The sequence below is a fragment of the Fulmarus glacialis genome, unplaced genomic scaffold, assembly GCF_000690835.1.
Source record: "Fulmarus glacialis isolate BGI_N327 unplaced genomic scaffold, ASM69083v1 scaffold28818, whole genome shotgun sequence".
Classification (NCBI taxonomy): Eukaryota; Metazoa; Chordata; class Aves; order Procellariiformes; family Procellariidae; genus Fulmarus; species Fulmarus glacialis.
This window is the reverse complement of record NW_009229346.1, coordinates 383-20,809: the sequence shown is the minus strand read 5'-3', so window position 1 is coordinate 20,809 and position 20,427 is coordinate 383. Positions and strand designations below refer to the sequence as shown.

Here is a 20,427-nt window from a genome sequence, read left to right as displayed (position 1 = left end):
GTAGCACCTCTCCTTGTTGGCTCCTCTACACTTGGAGAATTAAGTTATCATCAACACATTCCAGGAACCTCCCAGATTTTACGGTTTTGGGGTTTTTTTCAACAAAACATGTGCAATGGATCTCAGATGAGCACAGAAGAGAAGGAGGCAGATTGGCGCTCTCTTGCAGACTGAAGTGCAGCGGACACTCTGCCACCATGTGCCAGCACGTGGCACTGATGCCTCCAGGACAGTCTGTGGACTGGGTGTTCCTGGGTGATCCCGGTCCAGCCCCGCTCCCTGCACTGCTTTTCTGCAGCCCTGGTTTTGTTGCTCCCAGAAGAGGGAAAGAAGCTGAGTGAGCAGCTCTACATTTTGGGGGGAAAAAAACCATTCCCTTGCATCAGGCCACATCCTAGCAGATGCATGTGTGGTCAGTGTCCTGTGCGTCATCGGGCAGGCAGCCCAGTGGTTTCCCGCATCAGTCCCCCCTGGAGCTGCTCAAATCACCCCCCAGCTCCGTGGGAGCCCCTGCGGGGAGGGAGGTGTGGGCAAGGTTAACAAACAGGCCAGCCCAAAAAAAAAAAAAGAAGACTGGAGGAATATAAATTAGAGGGGCGTGAAAAGAAATTGCGGAAATGCATTAGTCAAATTGTTTCAAGGCCTTGAGTAGTGTTTGAATTGGAACTTTTACCATGTGTCTTTTTTGAATGCGGTACAGGTCCGTGAGTCAGTGCTGGTGGGTGTACTGGGAATCTTTATGCTTCCTTGTATTTATGAAATGTTGGCCCTGCCTGTCAGGAAACCATTTAGCAATAAGAACATTCGCACTTCAGTGGAATAGAGATTCCACTGTTTTACCTTTTGCCCCTGAAATTTGCTTCTCTCCTGTAGCCCCCTATGATTTGTTTTCTCTCCTGACAATACTGGGTTTTAAACAGAACATGGAAGCCAGATCTTGCTGATGTAAATCAGTACAGCTCTACCGAAGTCAATGTAACCGCGGCGTTTTACACCGTGAGAGTACGCTTTGCAGACTCAGCGCTCGAGAAGGTATTAGGGGGAATGGTTACGCTTCTAAATTCATAAATTACAGCAAAGCATTTTTTAACAAGCAGAGGTGTGATCCTGCATAACTCAAGCCTCCCTGGCAGATCATTAGTGACTTCCCTCATAATAATTAGTGGGATGGTTTAGAAATTATTATTATACTGCGGTTCAGTCAGTTGTGCCAGCGAAGGCTTTTCACTGCTTCTGGCTCTTAAGACACACTGTTGAAAAGAGATTTGTGGCCACCCAACAGCACAATGCATCCGTGGGAGTGGGCAGGCACCCTCGGGAGATCGCGAGGCATCTTGCAAGAGGACAGGAGGTCCCACTGGAAGGACGGCCTGATTAACCAGACTAGGCGTTGTTCCTTGCAGCTCCACCTTTGCTTATAAACTCACTTAAGAGGAAAAATGAAGAGCACTTCAGGCTCATGAGTCCGCATAGACTGTCCTAGTTACTTAGTCAGCAGCTTTAAATGCTAATAGCACTGTTAAGTACCTGTCCAGTCCCTCTTAACAGGCTCCGTCTCTTGCATTTAGAGCAGCCCTTGGTGGATTTGCTCATTCAATGCTCAACCAGCACAGGCAGGTTCTTTTTTGGAAACCACTTAGCATTGGAACAAAACACAGGGCAAATCCTCCCTGCTGTTCGCAGTTTTTACTTCATGGGGGTTTTTTAACTATTTGACCCTCCAAATACCAGAAGGCCAAATCCTCCACTGGATTGAAGCTGGTCTGGATTTACACCTTCAAAAGAAGTGAGCTCAGGAGGAAAGAGATGAGGCAATGATTTTGATATCATCTACCTTCTAAATCTTGCAGCTTTCAGCCAGAAGGTAGAATTTACTCTCTGCTTGGCTCTATACTTGCTTGTTTGTTTGTTTTAGGCAGTCGATTACGAGATGAACAGAGCTTTCATGCTGACAGTGATGGTATCAAACCAAGCTCCCCTGGCCAGTGGTATCCAGATGTCCTTCCAGTCAACAGCGGGAGTCACCATTTCAGTTACAGATGTCAACGAAGCACCATATTTCCCAACGAACCACAAGTTAATCAGGCTGGAGGAAGGGGTGCCTACGGGGACAGTCCTGACAACGTTTTCAGCGGTGGATCCTGATCGCTTCATGCAGCAGGCAGTAAGGTGGGAGACCAGCCGAGTGAACTCGTGTACAGGAGGGGGATTTCAGCTGCCGAAGTTTGGGGAGCAAAGCAGCTGAAAGCTAATTCACGAACTAACTGACAGGATACGAGTAAAATCCTTGGCAGGGACTGGCACCCTCAGTCGAGTTGCGTGTAAACTCGCAATCCTCCCCCCTCCAGATAAGCCAAGCTCTGAGCAGCTGGGTCCAGGAGGGCAGACAGAGTTGGATCCTGTGTTACTGGCTTGCAGAGAGGCAGTTTGCAGCTTCAAATGCAAGCAGTCGATAGCAAGGGGTCCCTGTGTTGTTACAGAGACAGAGGTCAGGGCTGCATTGTGCTAAGTTTTTTGTCTCTGCCTCGTCAAGAATGCTTTGACCTACGTTGTACATGCACTTCATAAACACAAAGGTTTTGAAAAAGGCAGCTTTGTTATTTCTGTTTTACAGAGGGGAAACTGAGGCATAGAAGGGCTATGGCTAGATTTCCAAAGAGAATGACTGGGGTTTTTAATCATGTCTTGTGTTGCTTCCAGAGGATTTAGGTTCAACCTGGCTTAAAAAGCACAGTGCAAGAGGAGCTGTCAGCCCGTTCAAAGCAAGGCTCGGTTGGTTACAAACAGCTGCTGAACAGGCTTTTAAGATGTCGTACAGTTAAAAATTGCCTGAGTAGTCAAACACCCATGTACATGTGTCGTGGTTTAACCCCAGCCGGCAACTAAGCCCCACACAGCCACTCTCTCACTCCCCCACAGTGGGAAGAGGGAGAGAATCAGAAGGGTAAAAGTGAGAAAACTCGTGGGCTGAGATAAAGACAGTTTAGCAGGTAAAGCAAAAGCCGCACACGCAAGCAAAGCAAAACAAGGAATTCATTCACCACTTCCCACCGGCAGGCAGGTGTTCAGCCATCTCCAGGACAGCAGGGCTCCATCACGCGTAACAGTTACTTGGGAAGACAAACGCCATCGCTCTGAACATCCCCCCCTTCCTCCTTCTTCCCCCAGCTTTATATGCTGAGCATGACGCCATATGGTATGGAATGTCCCTTTGGCCAGTTGGGGTCAGCTGTCCCAGCCATGTCCCCTCCCAACTCCTTGTGCACCCCCAGCCTCCTCGCTGGTGGGGTGGGGTGAGGAGCAGAAAAGGCCTTGACTGTGTGTAAGCACTGCTCAGCAATAGCGAAAACATCCCTGTGTTATCAACACTGTTTGCAGCACAAATCCAAAACATAGTCCCATACAAGCTAATACGGAAAAAATTAACTTTATCCCAGTCAAAACCAGCGCAACATGCCATTGGCATTTGGTCTTTATCTGACTAATGCAGCCCTTGCCTGCTCTGTAGTCAGCCAGATTTGTTCTGACCTTCCCTTTCCATTCAGACCAACTGCTAAACCTAACCTCCCCGTTAGCTGCTTTCCCTATGAATGGGATTCAGCTGGCAAAATTTTAGCCTTCTAAAAATCAGATGTTTGATCTAAGCAGTTTAAGTTTGGATTTAGTCCATGCTGCGACCGAGAGGGTGTCACTCGCTGTGTTTTGTCCCACCTGGGCAGACTGGGGATTGAATCCACGGTCCCGGACCCCAACTAGAACCACTGGGAAATATATTGGCAGAAAAGCGTGTGTGAAAATGAGAGTCCTTGTGATACCTTTCACAAGTATTTCAGCCTCCATCTGTGCAGATGGGAAATGTGTTTCCTGCTCTTGGATACTTCTACATCCACAGAAGTTTGTTTCTTTTTTACTCCCAGTCTGTAAGAACCGCAGTATTTTTGGCAAAACCTGAGTATAAGACGTGACCACAGCCGAGGCCACTTAAACTTACATCAGTTGTGACATTTCGTGTCAGGAAGAGTTTGAAATATTTCACCTGGCACAGAGCTGTCTGGTCTAGAAAATGATAGTTTATTCACTGCCTCATCTTGTTGTCTTTAGACAGGTATTGCGACTTTTGAGGAGAGAGACCATCCTAACTAACAAGCCAGTTTTTCTTATATTCTTTTTGAAATATTGGCCTTTGAAGGGTCTTTATTTCCCTGACGTCTGTACCAGGGCTGGTTTTAGAGGAGAGAACAGCTCATTTCTGATTGAATACTCCCTCTAACCCGGAGGTGGATGATCTGTAATCCAAACGAGTATCTGCCGTTTCTGGGAGAAGGACCGGCTCTGCTGAGCCGTTTCTGTCAGCGCACAGTGCATTGTAGGACTTTCTGTGACTATGAACAGCCAATTACTTGAGTTGTTTTTTTCCTAGGGCTTCCAGGACACACATTTTGTGTATCCACCAGCACTTCATTTCCAAACCCAAGTACAATCTCTCTTACCCGCTTTTCATCAGGACAGCCCAATGCCAAGGCTTTGCAAGAAGCAGTGGGGTGTTGTTGGGGTCCTGTCTTTGTGGGCTGTGCAAAGGATATTTTGTTTTTCTTCACAGTTGGCATTGCTGAGTTAGGAAAAAAGATACCCAAAAAGCTAAGCCTACGGATCCATGATAAGCACTTTGCAGAGGGCTGATCCAGCTGCTAGAGCCTTGCATACAGTTTTCGGTCTCTCTCTAAATAGTCTTTGATGAAATAGAGTTTTGACAAATAGAAGATAAGGAAGCAGGAGCATCTTCAGCAAGGCGCAGCTTGGCATGGCCAATGTCACACCTCAAGTTATCCTCATTAGCCACAGACACATTCGCAAAGCCAGCTTTGAAACTGGATCCCTGGTCATTTAGCAGAGAAAGGGCAGGAGACTCACAGCAGGGATATTAAAAAGAAATGAAAACATCCCAAAGAGTCTAGCTCCATGAAATGTAATTCTTTCCTTTGGCAGGGGCTTGTGCAGCTGTGTGTTGCTTTCCTGCTCACATGGATTGACGCAGCTCAAGTTTCACTTTAAGTTTCAGCTTCAAACAACCCATTTCTGGAAAGGGATATTCACCAGAAGCCAGAAGTTCTCCCGCCTGCATATCTAACTACAAAAAATTTATATAAAACTATCAGCAGGTCTGAGTTACCCGTGAAATAAGCACAGCCTTTGTTTGCTTATTTCAGGAATTTATAGTTTGGCCATTTATTAGCTTCTAGTTTAGGTCATAAGGGTCCATCTCAACTCAAACTGTACAAAACTGAAAGGTAGAAATCAAAAGCAACAAATAAAATAAAACGGAGAAAACAAGCGAGTGAGAAAGGTAAACAGAACACGTTGATCTGGAGGACATGGAAGAAGTTTGCCCAAGACAAACCATGTTCATAGCTGGCTGCGTAGCACATGAACAGTCTTGGGCTATGAGTTGACTGAGCAGTTGGGAGGCGAGTCTGCCGTTGGGTCCTTCCAGCCCAGGGCACGCTGGGGACTGCCAAGGGGACCCCCTTGTCGCTACTCTCTTCGAACCTCCCATATGCATAGGATCGTTTTACCTGCTATTTCAGTAACATATAAAAATGTTTCAGGAGAGCAGACCTGAAACTGCTTCACCCTTGGGTCCATGCCTTAATACAGCTGTGAGTTCCCATTGTAGTGTCCCCAAGGCAATCGCTGCTGAAGATACAATTCTGATACAAAAGAGTGGCCTGAAAACTGCCATTCTTCCAATGTGGTATTTCCCAAACTGTTGTTTATTAGTGATGGGCAGAAGACAGGAATATCCATGGCTTTAAATCAAGAGCTATTTTAGGAAGGGCAACATTAGGAGAAGGAGAGCGCAGGAATCCATCCTCTAATTCAGGCATACGAATGCAGTGGTCATTGCAGACCCCATTTCTCCTGGGCTGCAGAGACCTCAGGCTGTGTCCGCTCCCAGCAGCAGGAAGCTGGCATGTAAGTGGCACTTAGTGGAAAGAAGAACCGATAAAACGAAAGAAATAGAAAAATTGAATAATTATAGAGGTCAAAAACCAGATACTCAATTAGTGTTTTGTTTGTCAACAAAACCAGTTATCTATCCAAAGGTCCTTTGAATCATGGGTCAGGAGTCCAGAAAAACCTTATTTCAAGCAATATTAAGGATATGTCAGTGAAAAGACTGCCATGTATTTATTTCCTTTCTCTGTAGATACTCTAAGCTGTCAGATCCTGCAAACTGGCTGAACATTAATGCCACAAATGGTCAGATCACTACTGCTGCTGTCCTTGATCGAGAGTCAGACTACATTAAGAATAATGTCTACGAGGCCACATTCTTGGCGGCTGACAACGGTGAGCCCAGGCTTCACATTGTTCATGCTTCAATAAGACTCTAATGTGATGCATTAAGAGAAATGATGCCCTGACAGAGTTGTCAGTATAAGTTATCTTTTTCCCAGGTTTTTATGGTCAAAAATGTGAAAGTGGGACGGGAAATTGCTGGAGTAAATTAAATGTGCACAGTGTACGGAGAGTGTTATTAAGGGAAAGGGAGGGCAAATGGAAAATCAATTTGGGGAGTTCAGTGTAGTGGTGTAGCCTGAACTTAAAAAAATATCAAAGGGGTGTGCTCTCCAAGGGCTGCCGAACACACCAGTCCTGGTAATCGTCCCAAAGGCGCTGATCAGAGCGTTCAGGAAGCCTTTCATCAGGAAACCAGAAATAATTGTAGGGGATAGCAGGAGGGTATTAAAAATAAACCAGTCCATTGAACTGCTGTGGCTTTCATGAAAGGTGTCTGTCTGTCTGTCTGTCATCGGAGCTAATCGCTCTCTGTCTGCTGCCATTTCTGAAATGGCCAGCCATCATCAGAGCGTCAGGATGCTGGTGTACTTTATTATCAAAGTCACTGAGGCCAGTAAGATCTTCTTGCAGAGAAGACCTGTTAGGGCTTCCTCTTCTCTGCTCATTAAAGATCACACAGCACTGTTGGTCAAATTAGCACGGTGAACCTCAGCGCTGGCCTCACTCAAGGGCAGGCGGTCCATTGCTGCTGCCCTAGATTTCTCTTGCTAATTCTGATTAGGAGGAGTTGATGACTTTTTGGCTAACCATACCTAGACGTGGCCATGCTGTTATTTCATTCATCGGTTCTTCCAGATGGAAAAGGCTCTGTGGAGGGCGCAGTAGCTTCCCTGGGCAAGGAGAGGGCCTTCCTCCTCCTCTGCCACCCTCGCCTTCCCCCTGCAGGGTGCTGAAGGCTCACATCAAACCAGAGCCAAGCTTCAGCATCAAAATTAAGTCTAGGCTTGGCTGTGAGCACCTAAGTATATTGCTCATACTCTGTAGGTGCTTTCAGGACAGTGTTTGTGTTAGCTCTTGTCATCCCTCAGGCTGAAGGGTGCCATGTCCATTATGAGCAGATACAGTGATGCGTGCAGGGCTAATGAAAACTTGCTTCCTCTGGGGTTTCAGGCTTCCCTTCAGTCATTGCATTCTGGCTCACAGGGGCAAGGCAAACTCATGGAAGAGTTTCCATGCTGAGTAGCAGTACCAAGAAGCAAATTTTGCCCATTTTTTGTGCCATCAGTGGTAGGGTTGGTGCCCCATCCTAATCTTCCCCTCTGTGAAGGCAGCCAGGGCAGTGAAATCCAAAATATTCCCAAGGGGTTCTAGCAGCATTCATCTGCAAGAGCTGCAGGGCAAAACAGGTCAGATGAGTTGGCCAAGGCTATTCACAAAAGCAGTGGTAGAGCTTGAACCCATCAAACTAAGCCTCACCGTCTGACCTTGCAAATCCCAGGCACTTAGTACAACGTGATTTGGAGTTAACCCCTTTCCTTGGCTTCGGTGCTGATGCTGCAGTGCATCAGCGCCTCCACATCCATCATTCAGCAGCTCAGAAAGTGAGGACCTAGATAAATCTCTTTATTCTGAAAAATTAATCTATCACTGGTATATTCCAGCCATTAAAATGCACATAAAGCAACACCTTATTTAAAATTCTGTCTAGAGTGCTTGGGATAACAGCTAAAGTTTCATCTAGGCTAATAGACTCTTTCCACATTTCTCCCAAGTTCCACGTTCTCCGGCATCACGTACCCATCAAAGAAAGGCTTTGGGTCGGGGGTTTTGGTGGGGATTTTTCTTTCTTTCTTGAAGAAGCGGCAGCATCTTGTTTCCTTGAAGTTCTTTTCATTATTTTCAGTATATGAGAAAGAAGTTTAGCCAAATACTCCTTGGACATGCTCTCTTTCTCTGCCTGGGCTACAGTGCAGAGATACTCACTTTAAGAAAAGTCTTGGCTGCAATGTAAGGGGGGAAAAGGGGGAATCCTAATCAACAGCATATTTTTAGCCCGGTTTCCCAGGAGAGAGAGGCTCTTGGATCACTCTGTGTCTACGCAAGTGTGGAGCCTGGCAGTGTTTGAACCCTTCAGCCAGTTTCCACCAATCTCACAGGGAAGCTGAGAACTCAAATGTATCATGTTCCAACAGGTTTCATAAAATAGGGAGCTGAGTAGGGGAGAGAGACTCTGTAACTGGAGGAAGCAGGGTCCCAGCCCTTCCTCGGTATCAGAGCACCCCATGGGAACTCACCTTTGGGGCCCAATCCTGTAGGAAACCAGACTGCATTAGTGACCCTGCATTGCTGCGGGCACACAATGACAAGAAGATGCTGGTTAGCCACAAACAGAGTTTACTTCATTTCTGCCATGATTTGTCAGGACGGTGGCCCAAGTTCCTTAGAAATTTTTGCACAAGCAGGATGGGAATGACTCCTGCTTGCAGCTGAACATGAAAGCCAGTTGGCTTGTACCTTGCTCCGGGAGTGCTGACACTGGCACTGTAAAAAAGGCAATGATGGGGAGCACAACAGTTAAATGTAGATGTAGCAGTTGTGTATTCCTCTTTCTTTTGAAATATTGTCATTAGTATTTCAATCTTAATTTCAGGGAGTGGACCAGCTTCTCCACTGGAGTCAGTGGTGCTATGGTAGTCCTCATCTCTTGAGCATAAAGTCCAAGGATCCGTTGTAGTACATCAGTGCCTGCTCTATCCACGTCCTTGCTCTCCACATAAGACTGCTGAAATAATTTGAAATGTTCCATGGTTTGTAGCACTTGGACATTTAAAAAATTGTTTACTTTTTGTTTCTCCTGAGACTGCCCCAGAACTGCACTCAGGAGCACAAAGAACAAAAAATGCCAGGAACCAGAGCCCAACAACACCCAACAGCCCTACAAAACTGCATTTGTACGTGCGGCAATTGCAGGTTATTTCAGCCACATGCCAGTTAGTGCCTCTCAGGACTGCTCGTTTGCGTTCAGTCTATCTCAGAGGTTAGAGTGTGGGCCTTGCATTCATCCCAGAAGATATTCTGGGTAATGTGAAAGCAGTGAAATCACTTTGCTTGGTCCCAAAAGTCTGTTTTCATGTTCAGCCCTGGTATCCTGATGGGCTGTCTGTCTCTCCAGAAACTTTCAAGGCTGATCAAAGACATTGTTTTAGAGGGAGACCTACCCCGTGCTTACTAGATGAAAGGATGAGATCAATGATTGAAGAGCTTATGTAGGAACCGTGAAAGAAGGATTTTCAGGGCTCCTTCACAGTTTTCAAGGCTCGGCTCCCTTGAAAAATGGAGCAGAAATTAGAAAGCAATGTAGGAAGGAAAGTCTGTGGAAGCAGAAGCAATGTTTGAAAGTCTAGTGGGGAAGTGGTTTGTGTAGCTTTATATCCAGCACTGGGAGGAAGAGGCAGGACTGAAAATACAAACTTAAAAAAGAATTTCTGAAGCAACACTGCCTGAGAAGGGAGGCGGTGGGCAGGCCAACACGGAGCTGCCAGATGTATGTGTGGGGAGAGAAACTAAAAATACTGTACCGTTTCTGGGAAGGCTGTTCTCTCTTGCTAGGGCAGGTATTACTTTGTGTAAGTGGTCATTAGTCAGACAAATGTGGCTCCTCATCAGTAAGGGGCTGGAGGACCAAAACTGCTGTTCTGCGGCATCCCACCTGGTTGGGACAAATGTAGAGCGGATGAAGAACTGTGTATTGGGACATACTGCTGCTGCCGTGGGTTAGTAGCATCACCCAGCATATTTGGTGATGGTTAGCTCATACCATAAGCTTTGACCAAGGACCTTTCACCACTAAAGCTAGGGCTGACTGTGGGATGGGCTGGAGAGTTGGGCTTTCTTTGAAGCAGTGTAATAGTCTGCAAATCTGAAAACTGGCTAGCAAGGGCTGACCAACAGATTACACTACTTAGGGGTTTTTTCCCTCCAAGCCCTCTTCTTCCTCTTGTTAGCTATCTTTCTAATGGTTTTCCCTCTTCAAAACAGCCATTACGAAAATTTGCACTAGCAGCTTGGCATCACCTCCTTGTATTTTTAGAGTTTGACTAAGGACATTGCTGTAGGCTACAAATCTGCAGAACACAACCTCCATGTTCTGCAGGAATGAAAAACAGCAACGTTAGGAGGCTTGGGGAAGTTTTAATAATACCTCTTAAAGCAAGGGACCATGAAAGTGCAGTATGTCCCTAATAAGGTCCAAGAAGGGAGGGTGAAAATCCTGGTTTATTGAAATTGGAAGGCAGAGAGGGGGCTGGTCCACGGTGTTGTCATTCCCGTTGCTTCTCAAATGATGGTCATCGGTCCATGTTCGGGCTCTGCCTCTTCCCGTTCAGGTATACCCCCTGCAAGCGGCACTGGCACTCTGCAGATCTACCTAATCGACATCAACGATAATGCTCCTGAGCTCCTGCCAAAGGAGGCACAGATCTGTGAAAAGCCAAACCTGAATGTCATCAACATAACAGCCGCGGATGCTGACATCGATCCAAACATTGGGCCCTTTGTCTTCGAGCTGCCAAGTGTGCCATCTGCAGTGAGGAAGAACTGGACCATAACACGGCTGAATGGTAAATGGGGCAGGCAATCCTGAGGACATTTGGACTCTGATTCACTAATGAGGCCACGTGCGGTTTCAAACTTCCAAACTTTCCTACTTTTTTATCTGATTTTTATTTTTTAAAGCACATTATGGCTGACATTATAGACAAGATAGTTAATCGGAAATGATTTGTATCAGACCTGCAGCATAACTCTAAGAGCCTTGGCACTTGGCTTTTTTTAATGCAGTTCATAATTATGAATAGTTATCAGTAGTGAACGGAGTATAAATCATCCATAATGGCCAAGGGGAAAAAAGCTATTATCAGTCTTCCTTATGTTCCAGTGTAATTGTCATAAGCCACAATCAGGATCAATGTTCATTCCTCTGACCATAATTGCATAAAGGCAGCCTTTTAACTTACCATGGAACCAGGAGGGCTAGGTAAAGTGTGAAGATTACCAGTATGTGAAGGATTTTTATATCGCAGCATGCAACCGCAAATGGCCCTAATTGCTCCTCTTATTGGTAGTTTCAGCAGAGGATGGAAAATATCATGGAGCCATGGGTTGATTTTGGCTTTAAAGCTGGTCCCTCTCGCTGAAGTCTGGCACCCTCTGCCAGGGGCAACGGCTTGTGCCCTCGCAGCTCGGGGCTCAGTCCCACAGCTCTTGTATTGCAATGGGAGAGAACACGAGAAGGATTACCTGGCTGAGCATGTCATTGACAGGCAATGGGCTTCCCAAAAATCCCGAAATGGGAGGGTGGGCGAGCAGAGAGCCTGCGCAGTGGCCTGGGGCAGCTGACACCCAGGGAGCATCATCCATGCTTCAGTATTTGCATTTCGTGCCATTTTAAATGCATGCAACTGGATTTGCAAATGGCGTCAAGGTAGGTTAGTGCAGCAGTGAAAACACACAGTATTTTGCAAAACACAGGCTGATTGTTGACCAAACTGTTAGGGCAGAAGTCTGAAGCTGTCCTGTCCAGGTGTGTTGTTGATAGCCTCTTCTTCAGAACTCAGAAGACTGCTCTGGCAGAGGAGCCCTGCCTGTACAAGTGTGGCTGCCAGGCTCTCCCAGAGTGTCTGTCATCTGTCTGTCTGTCTTGGTCTCTCCAGGCGATTACGCCCAGCTTAGTTTACGAATCATGTACCTGGAAGCGGGTGTGTATGATGTGCCGATAATCGTGACGGACTCAGGAAACCCCCCCTTGTACAACACATGCGTCATCAAAGTGAAGGTGTGCCCGTGCGACGAGAACGGCGACTGCACCACCATCGGGGCGGTGGCTGCAGCGGGGCTTGGCACGGGTGCCATCATCGCCATCTTGATCTGCATCATTATTTTACTAAGTAAGTACCTCAGGGAGTGACACTGCTGGGAGATGTCATGTTTCCCATCCTGTTCCCCATTGTCCCATTTCTATCCATGGTATTTTCCAAGCGCCGTGCAAGCGCCGTGCGAAGGACAGAGCCGTGAGCTTTGGGCTGCAGGGGCTGGTTCACGCACCTGCATTCAAACCTCCTTCACTGCTGTGTCAGCAAAACGAGCTAGAGCACTCTCTGCATGCGTTGGACTTCTCTTTCTAAGACTTCCAGTAGCTTTACAAACATCATTACACCTGACAATGTCTTGCAGGCAGTGAGTGCGATATGATTCTCCACATTTTGCGGGAAAAAATTGAAGGACTTGTGCAAAATCCTGTGGCAGATACCCCCGTAGCTCTCAGGTCCCTGGCTGGCTGTGGATATATTGGTTCCCAGTACCAGATGCACTGGTTATGAGAGCCAGTGCATAGCTGTAGTTTTCTGGTTGTTCCCAGGAAAAGAAGAATGGTAGTTATTCCCATTGCTTGTAAAATGACAACAGATTGGAGAATCATGGTGGATTGTGAGTGTTTTTAGAGGAAGGATCCCCAGTGTGTCAGGAGCACTGGAGGGCTGGGGGTGCATCACAGGGAAGGGCTGGCCATCCCTTTGCTTGAGGCAAAGCCCAGCAACGCTGTTAGTCCCGGGCTTTCATGAGCATTACCAATAACCATGTGTGCACACACTTAAAAATAAAAATTATATCATTATAACTTCAAGCAGGAGTTGGCACAGTAGGAATAGATAAAAACGAGCGCTGAAATGAACAATGAGGTAAATATTCATCAAGAAACACAGGATGAAACCATGGGACTCCCATTAAAGCTAATGGGAGTTATGGTGCTAAATCACATTTAATATTTACCCCCAATGTGTTTAAACAGAGAGCAGACAGAGCGACGTATGCTACAACTGTCACCTAATGTGGATATGATATGGTACATTAAGAGAACGGGTCATCTCTGGGCAAACATCCGCCCTCCTGGGCCAGTGATGGGAATATATTGTTGTATAATTGATTGACCGTATCAGTCTGGAGAGCGAGCAAGAAAACCGGGTGTTTGTGGCCCTGCAATCCCCACTCCTCATCCAGCCCATATGAGCCAGTGGAAGCATCCCCATGCATAGCCACGATGCACAGTTTCTGTCCTTCATCGGGTGTGGGGTCCCAGGAGCAAAATGTTTTAGGCTGCTCCCTTCAGCAAGGGCATTTGTTGCGAATGCACCACGATTGCACACCCAGAAGAAGATGTGGCGTTCGTCAGTCCCTCCACGTTTGGTACGCTGCTGCTGCCGGTGGGCTGAAAGTTTGCACTGGAAGCCACAGAGGTGATAAAACACGGGACTTCTTTTTTGCTGCTCTCGTATAAATCCAGTGCTAAAATATGATTTAAACAGTTGAAAATCCTATTGACTGAAATTAACTTCAGCTGAAGGACATTTGATTTAAGAGATTCCTCTTTTCATTTTCAGATACATTATCCCATTTTAAATTATGGTTTTTATTACAAAAGCTTATTTTTACATTCATTGTAATTCTAATTGACTTTTTTTTGTCTTCAAGAGCTGCAAAGCACTGTATCAGTGATGAAAAATGTAATTTGCGATGAGCAGTTTTCCAGTTACATCCTTCCAGTGTTTTGCGTCCTTTCTATCTGTTTTATATCGTGACCTCTGAACAATAGCCTGGAAAAAGGCAGATGTGGGATTTTTTGTGCTATTTGTCCATTTTAGAGTCAGTGGGTCAAAGTTTGATGGCTTTAAAAGGAAGAAGCAGCGAGGGGATAGATCTGAGATTGCTCAAGTGAAGGAAGTTTCTGGCTTTACCTTCGCTCAAAGGTTTTTTCTTCGTCCTGATACCTGATGTATTAGCTGCACAAATAACACATTTAGAAGAGCAATGCAATAAAAAATTGTGAAGGGTGAAGACAATAGATTTCAAGGAAAACTACATGCAGAGTGAAAATGAGTCTAACAGCAGTAATAGCACTTCCCATTCTGCAGAGTGAATAAAAGGAAGGAGAGTGCACTACATCTGCTATTGACACTTTGAAGGTCTTTTTTTTTTTCAAGGTAGCTGTAAGGGCGTTAATGGCACAGTTTTTTCCACAAGTGCATGAAAAAGTAGCATTTAAAAAAAAAAAGAAAGAAAAAGATAAACCCTGGTAACCATTATAATATTGTCTTTGTGGACTAGGCAGGTATCTTGTTGTGAGAGACTTGAAAAGGAACAACGAGAAAAGGACTTCAATAGTCTGCTAAATAGCTGAGGTTTTATATTGCAGATAAGAGTTACATTTTCTTTCCTTTTCTTTTTTCTCTGTTGAATAGATCTAGGATAAGCATTAAAGAAATGCTGAACTATCTGAAAACAATTCTGTTAGCTGGCAGGCAGGGATGGCAGCTATTTGGCACAAAATGGCAGTAATTAGCTGTCCAGTCCTCTTCTGCTCACTTCACTGAATTCCTGTTGGGTATAAACACTTTGGTGCTGGGAGGAAAAACTCCGATCCTCCTAACCACCTCCCCACGCAGTGGGGCTGCAGGCTGGGCCGCCCACCCGTGTCCCCAGGGTCTGGTCTCTTCTCCATCCTTGCCCTTGGTGAAGTGACACCAAGGCTCCATGAAGAGACAAAGGGAAAGAAAACCCTACAAAGTATGAGACAGTGGGGAACAGCAGTTGCTTATTCTCCTTATGCAGCTAAAAAACACAAAGAGAGTTTGGGATCTTACGTCCTGCCTGGGTTCGGTTGCGTTGGCTGCATTGTTTTGGCACGGTCAAGGGTTGACCTAAGTGAAATGAACCTGGGCCACATGTTCCACCTCCACTGTCCATCCACCTCTCCCTTCTGCAGATTGCCACCATCACAGCTTCGTGTGTGGCTCGCATGGAGAACGGAGGGAAAGCAGACATGGGGAGGTGTAATTGCATCAGCTGCCCAGGCTTAATTTCATTTTTGATGGCATTATTTGCAGCTACTGAGTATGAGAATGAAAACTAACGTGTTAACAGGTTCTTGAAGAAGACAAGATCTGGTTGCCTTATGTTAGTGGAGACGTAAGTTCCCAGAGCGACTTCCATGCAGTAAGTCACAGGGAGCGCACAGCCTCTGGGACGTGGGAGGCCCTTTGAAGGAGGTGGTGGAGCAGGGAGCCAGCGTTCCCTTTGGGTAAAGCTGGTAAGTGGGGGGAAATTTCTCATGATTCAAGAACTCTGTTATCGTACTGAGAGAGATTAGCCAGGGCCTGGCATGGAAATGCTGATGCCTGAGGAGGTTGGCTGTGTGCTACCAGATTTGCTCTCCCTTGTTCTGCAAAGCTAGCCCTGCTCTCTGAAAGGATTTCAAATGATCTTAGATCTGCTTTGCAATTCGATAGCCAAATGTGTGTGCTAATATCCTGGCTAATGTGATCTTGGAAGTCTAGAAAGCCTCCCTCACTCACCAAAAAAAAGTGTAAGTGAGCCCAAATCAGATTACGCAACCCTGTATTACCCACCCTCCCAAACCAGTCTTGCGTGGCATACTGCAGACAACAACAAAATGACTGCCCATGGCCAGTGCTCGCGACCTGAACGGGCATCGCCGTGTCACACTGGTGGAACAGCCGCTCGTGCAAAGGTGCTGGTCATCTGTACCAGTTTGCTTCTCAGCACCTCTGCAGCTCTCTCTCCTCCACCTTTATTTTATGCCCCTAAATAAAATAAAGGTGGAAATCTAATCCTGAAAATTCAGGATTTAGATCAAATATTTTCAGAAAACGTCACTTTTCACACTTTCTGTTTGCTTTTCCTTTGATTGTGTGTTTGACTTCTGATAAACATCAGCTCAATCAGCATTCGTGATGGATCTTAAAGAAATGTTTGTAGTGGAGGCCTGTCACAGTACTTACAGCTCTCACTGATCTCTCCCTTATAAATTAGAACATGCAATAGGATAAAATTTTATTCCTCTTACTAGCAGCCAGTGAGGTTCTCCATAGTGGAAGAGGGCAGGTGAGGCATTAGGACACGCCACCACGCTCTGACACACATGGCTTGCCCTCGTGCCATGCGAGATCCCGGCTCACCCCACTTCTTCTCCCTTACAGCCATGGTTCTGCTGTTTGTGGTGTGGATGAAACGCCGGGAGAAGGAGCGCCATACCAAGCAGCTCCTGATCGACCCCGAGGACGACGTCAGGGACAATATTCTGAAGTACGACGAAGAGGGAGGTGGAGAGGAAGACCAGGTGAGAAGAGCCCGCAGGTCGTGGCCAAGGAGCAGCTGTGCAATCTATACTCGCAAAAAGGCAGAAACCACATTATTTGCACTAGAGTACTTGCTAAGGGTTGCGTTCGCTCTCGTTTATACCCAGGGAACTTTATTGGCTTCACCAGTGTGGCACGGGCATCGGTGAGAGCCAGCTTAAGTCCAGCGTGTCCCTGGGAGACTCTCCTGTGCAAACAGGACCGTGCGGGGAGGCCAGTGCTACATGGATTTTGCTACCCCCTAGGCCAGCTTCCTGGGGAAGGACTGTAAATCAATCTGCTGACACTCATGTTCAAACAATATTTCTGCTATTTTGGTCATTAAAATTGTGTATTTTCCCATTCCCCATCAGAGATCAAAACCAGCTAGCAGCTACCGCCCTCCCCCAGACCTGTGGCTGCAGGCACTTGCCTTGGCTTGCTTGAGCCTAGAGCTTCTGTGGGTTTCTGTGGGCTTTCCCTGCATTTACTTAATCGTCTCTAATGTGCTTTTAATTTCTTTTAATTTCTGGATGTGGTTTGTGAGAAATGTCTAAATACATTTGGGGATTTTCTTTTTCACCGCGAAGCGTACAGTGGCAAAGCTTTGCTGGGTGACAGAGCCCTAAGCCACAGTCTGCCTGAATGCGGCAGCTTTTCTGCGGTGGCTTCTTCTTACAGACATCAATGCTGATGTCGCATAACAACTTCCCTGGCCTGCACTCCTGGGACGTGCTGTCCCTCTGCTACGGATGTATTTCCTCAGCTAAAATAGCAGTTTTGTCTCTCATGTTTAAGTCACTGGTTTTTTATTCCTAACACAAGTAAAGAGCCCATGACACCCTCAAATATGATGTCCATGCAAATTACGTGACTCTGCATCATATAATGGCTTTATTCTTGCTTGCTTAATCAGACTGCGTTGTTCATGGGTCTGAGCGGAGGCTGCTGTGTGCATGGTTGGTGTCAGTGAGTCCTCAGGTCAGCGGTTGGGGCTGGTGCTTAAGGAGTAGCCAAAGCCACTGCAGCACGTCCTGCCGGGGGGTCCCGGTGGCACCCGAAGGCGAGCGGGTGAGCCTGGCGAGAGGCACCGCGGGGGAGCTGAGGCAGGGAGTTTGCCCAAAACTTGTGAAGTTCTTATTCAACGGAAAAATCCTTGCAATTAGCATTTCTTTTTTCTTGTCACTGACAAGTTATTTATAAATATTGCTCCTGGAGATTCAATCATCCCCGTCTGAGCACAAGAATAGTTTTACCGGTAGAACAAAGTACTGTTATAAGCATTCAAACTAGCTGCAGTGTCTGGTTTCAGGCAGCTACACTGTAGGCTTAAATATTTTAGAAAGGATTCATTAAAAATAACAGCAAAGGAAGAGCAGCAAAACACCATTACCTACATGAATACATTTTTAATGAAATATTACCTGGTTCTCATTCCTTGATAGAAACCTATTCTGTTGGGATTTTTCACAAGCAGAAAGAACATAATTACTTTGAAAGGCCTACATGCATAAATGCAATACACATTTTAATGTTTTTATTTCTGTACAAATGTAATTGCAATAATATGTCTACCGACACTGTGTCTTTACATTATATTATGTATTTCATCAAAAAGTTATGCACATACCTATGCACACACAAACTGAAGCCAGTTTTTTATCCCAAAGATTTAGACACTGTGTAAAATATTCAGAAAGTATTTAAATATTTGATTTAACTTCTGTTTTAAAATATGCTCTTAGGAGGTCAATTGTATGAGCTACTCGCCCGTCAGGTTCATCTGTAATTTAGATAGCGCTACATACCGGGGGATAAGATTTGCCATCGAACTTCAGCTGAAATAGGATTAGACCCCTCGACTTGTTTGTACACTGGGTCAGTAGATGATCTGAATGAAAAGCTCTTGGTTTCACTCTGTGCCTTTCCATTTGTCACACAGGATTACGATTTAAGCCAGCTCCAGCAGCCAGAGACCATGGATCACGTGCTGAACAAGACACCTGGAGTCAGAAGGGTGGATGAAAGACCTATTGGTGCTGAACCACAGTATCCTGTAAGACCAGTAATCCCACATCCAGGGGATATTGGTGACTTTATTAATGAGGTATGTTCTGTAGGGTGTCCTGTGTCACTTCTTAAAAGCTTGAGCAGCCAGCTAACATCAGCTGGGCAGCGTTTTCCTGGCTGCATGGACCAAGCGATGCTATTACTCACATGAGGCGTCTGATCAAAGCCAGGGGAACGATAGGCATGAGCAAAGGATGCAGAACTTGGCCTAATAAAGGCACCGAGCCTGTAAAAAGCCAAAGTGCAAACAAAAAGCCTAAGATTTCTGACTCGTGGATATGACAAACACCCATGCTTTTCAGCATCCGGGCAGTACAACCTGATCCCTCTCTCTCTTGGATTACTATGAATATTGCACTTGCTGTCTGTAAAAACATTGCCTGGATGTGGACAAAGGAGTGTCGTCCTGGTGGGGAGGCGGTGGCAAGGCAGCTGCGTGGTTTGCTTAAAGCCAAAGGTGCCATTTGCGGCCCCTGGACTTGTAATTATTTCACCGGTCTGTGTCTTCCCCTAGTAAGCTCTATTTGGTCTAAAACCTCAAAGAGTTTGCGGAACAGAGAGATTCATCTCAGATCAGAGAGGGTTTCTTTATGTTATGTTAGATTACCACTCCTTTATCTGCTTGTACAAATATCTATCCATTTAGTATTTCTTACCTCATTTTTAGTTTTCAGTGATTGAGTGATTACAAACCAATCAATGCATTATTTCCTCCGAGACAAAACACACCATCCATTTCATAAGTCAGAAGAATAAATGTTATAGCCATTTAATTCTATTATTATATCCATTTCCTGCTGTGCTTTTTCTGATTTCCATCATTAAAATTCCTTCTTCCTTTGTTCCTGCCCATCCTTCACGCACACATTTACACACATCCATGCACATGAAGACTCGCTCTTACACACGCTCGGGCTGCTACTCACTGCAGTAAAACCTGCTCCATCTCTCCACGCTGAGACTGGGCTTTCTGAAGGTGTGAATGCAGAACGTTTTGCTTTGTCGCAGGTCTATCCCGCTAGGCTTTGCCTGACTGGGCTGCAGCAAAGCAATTCTTTTTCTCCGTATCCCGAGGCCATTTCTGTGGCCTGCCTACACTGCTGCCCACAACGCTCAGGAATAGGAACAGCAATGCTTCCCAACCCTCTGCCCAGGATTTCCCACCCCAAGTCTCTCCTAATTGCAGAATTTTGCTAGGAGTGATTTTTTTTTCCTCTAAAGGAATCAAAATCATCAAAATTAAAATAATGGCTATTGGTAGGAGAGGAAAGGTGCTGCTCGTTCTTTCGTTGGCCAAGCTGGAAATCTTAACAGGCATCCCCAGAAAAGACACGCTGTCCAGAACGGAGAGCTTTCCAGACCCAGAGCTGGATCCTTGGCAGTAACTCCCCTCCCTCCCCAGCCGGCTCTTACAGAGGCGCTGGGAGTCACTGAATTCTCTGCTGGGGCAGCCGGGGGGGCTCCACCCGGGGGGGCAGCCGGGCACGGGGAAGCCCCAGGCCCCTCATTTTGTCCCCATCCTCATTTAGCTTCTCACCATCCTCTTGTAGCTTTGCTGCAGAGATCCCAAGCATCTTGGCAGTAACTCCCCTCCCTCCCCAGCCGGCTCTTACAGAGGCGCTGGGAGTCACTGAATTCTCTGCTGGGGCAGCCGGGGGGGCTCCACCCGGGGGGGCAGCCGGGCACGGGGAAGCCCCAGGCCCCTCATTTTGTCCCCATCCTCATTTAGCTTCTCACCATCCTCTTGTAGCTTTGCTGCAGAGATCCCAAGCATCCCACCAGCCCAGCCCCTTCCCTGAACACCATAGCACCATCACCGTAAAACCCCATGGCGGGGATTAAAGCAGTGTGTTTGGCCCCCCCAACA

At 46.3% G+C, this 20,427-nt stretch overlaps 1 protein-coding gene across 1 annotated transcript; it reads left to right on the top strand.

Moving 5' to 3' along the window:
- Positions 1-1,915: 1,915 nt before the first annotated feature.
- LOC104081203 (cadherin-4) lies at positions 1,916-18,597 on the top strand (the record flags this gene model as incomplete). Its single annotated transcript, XM_009583843.1, has 6 exons — positions 1,916-2,169; positions 6,209-6,351; positions 10,689-10,922; positions 12,015-12,248; positions 16,353-16,492; positions 18,433-18,597. Coding segments are annotated over 6 exons (1,170 nt in total), but the record flags the coding sequence as incomplete, so codon positions are not given.
- Positions 18,598-20,427: the final 1,830 nt, after the last annotated feature.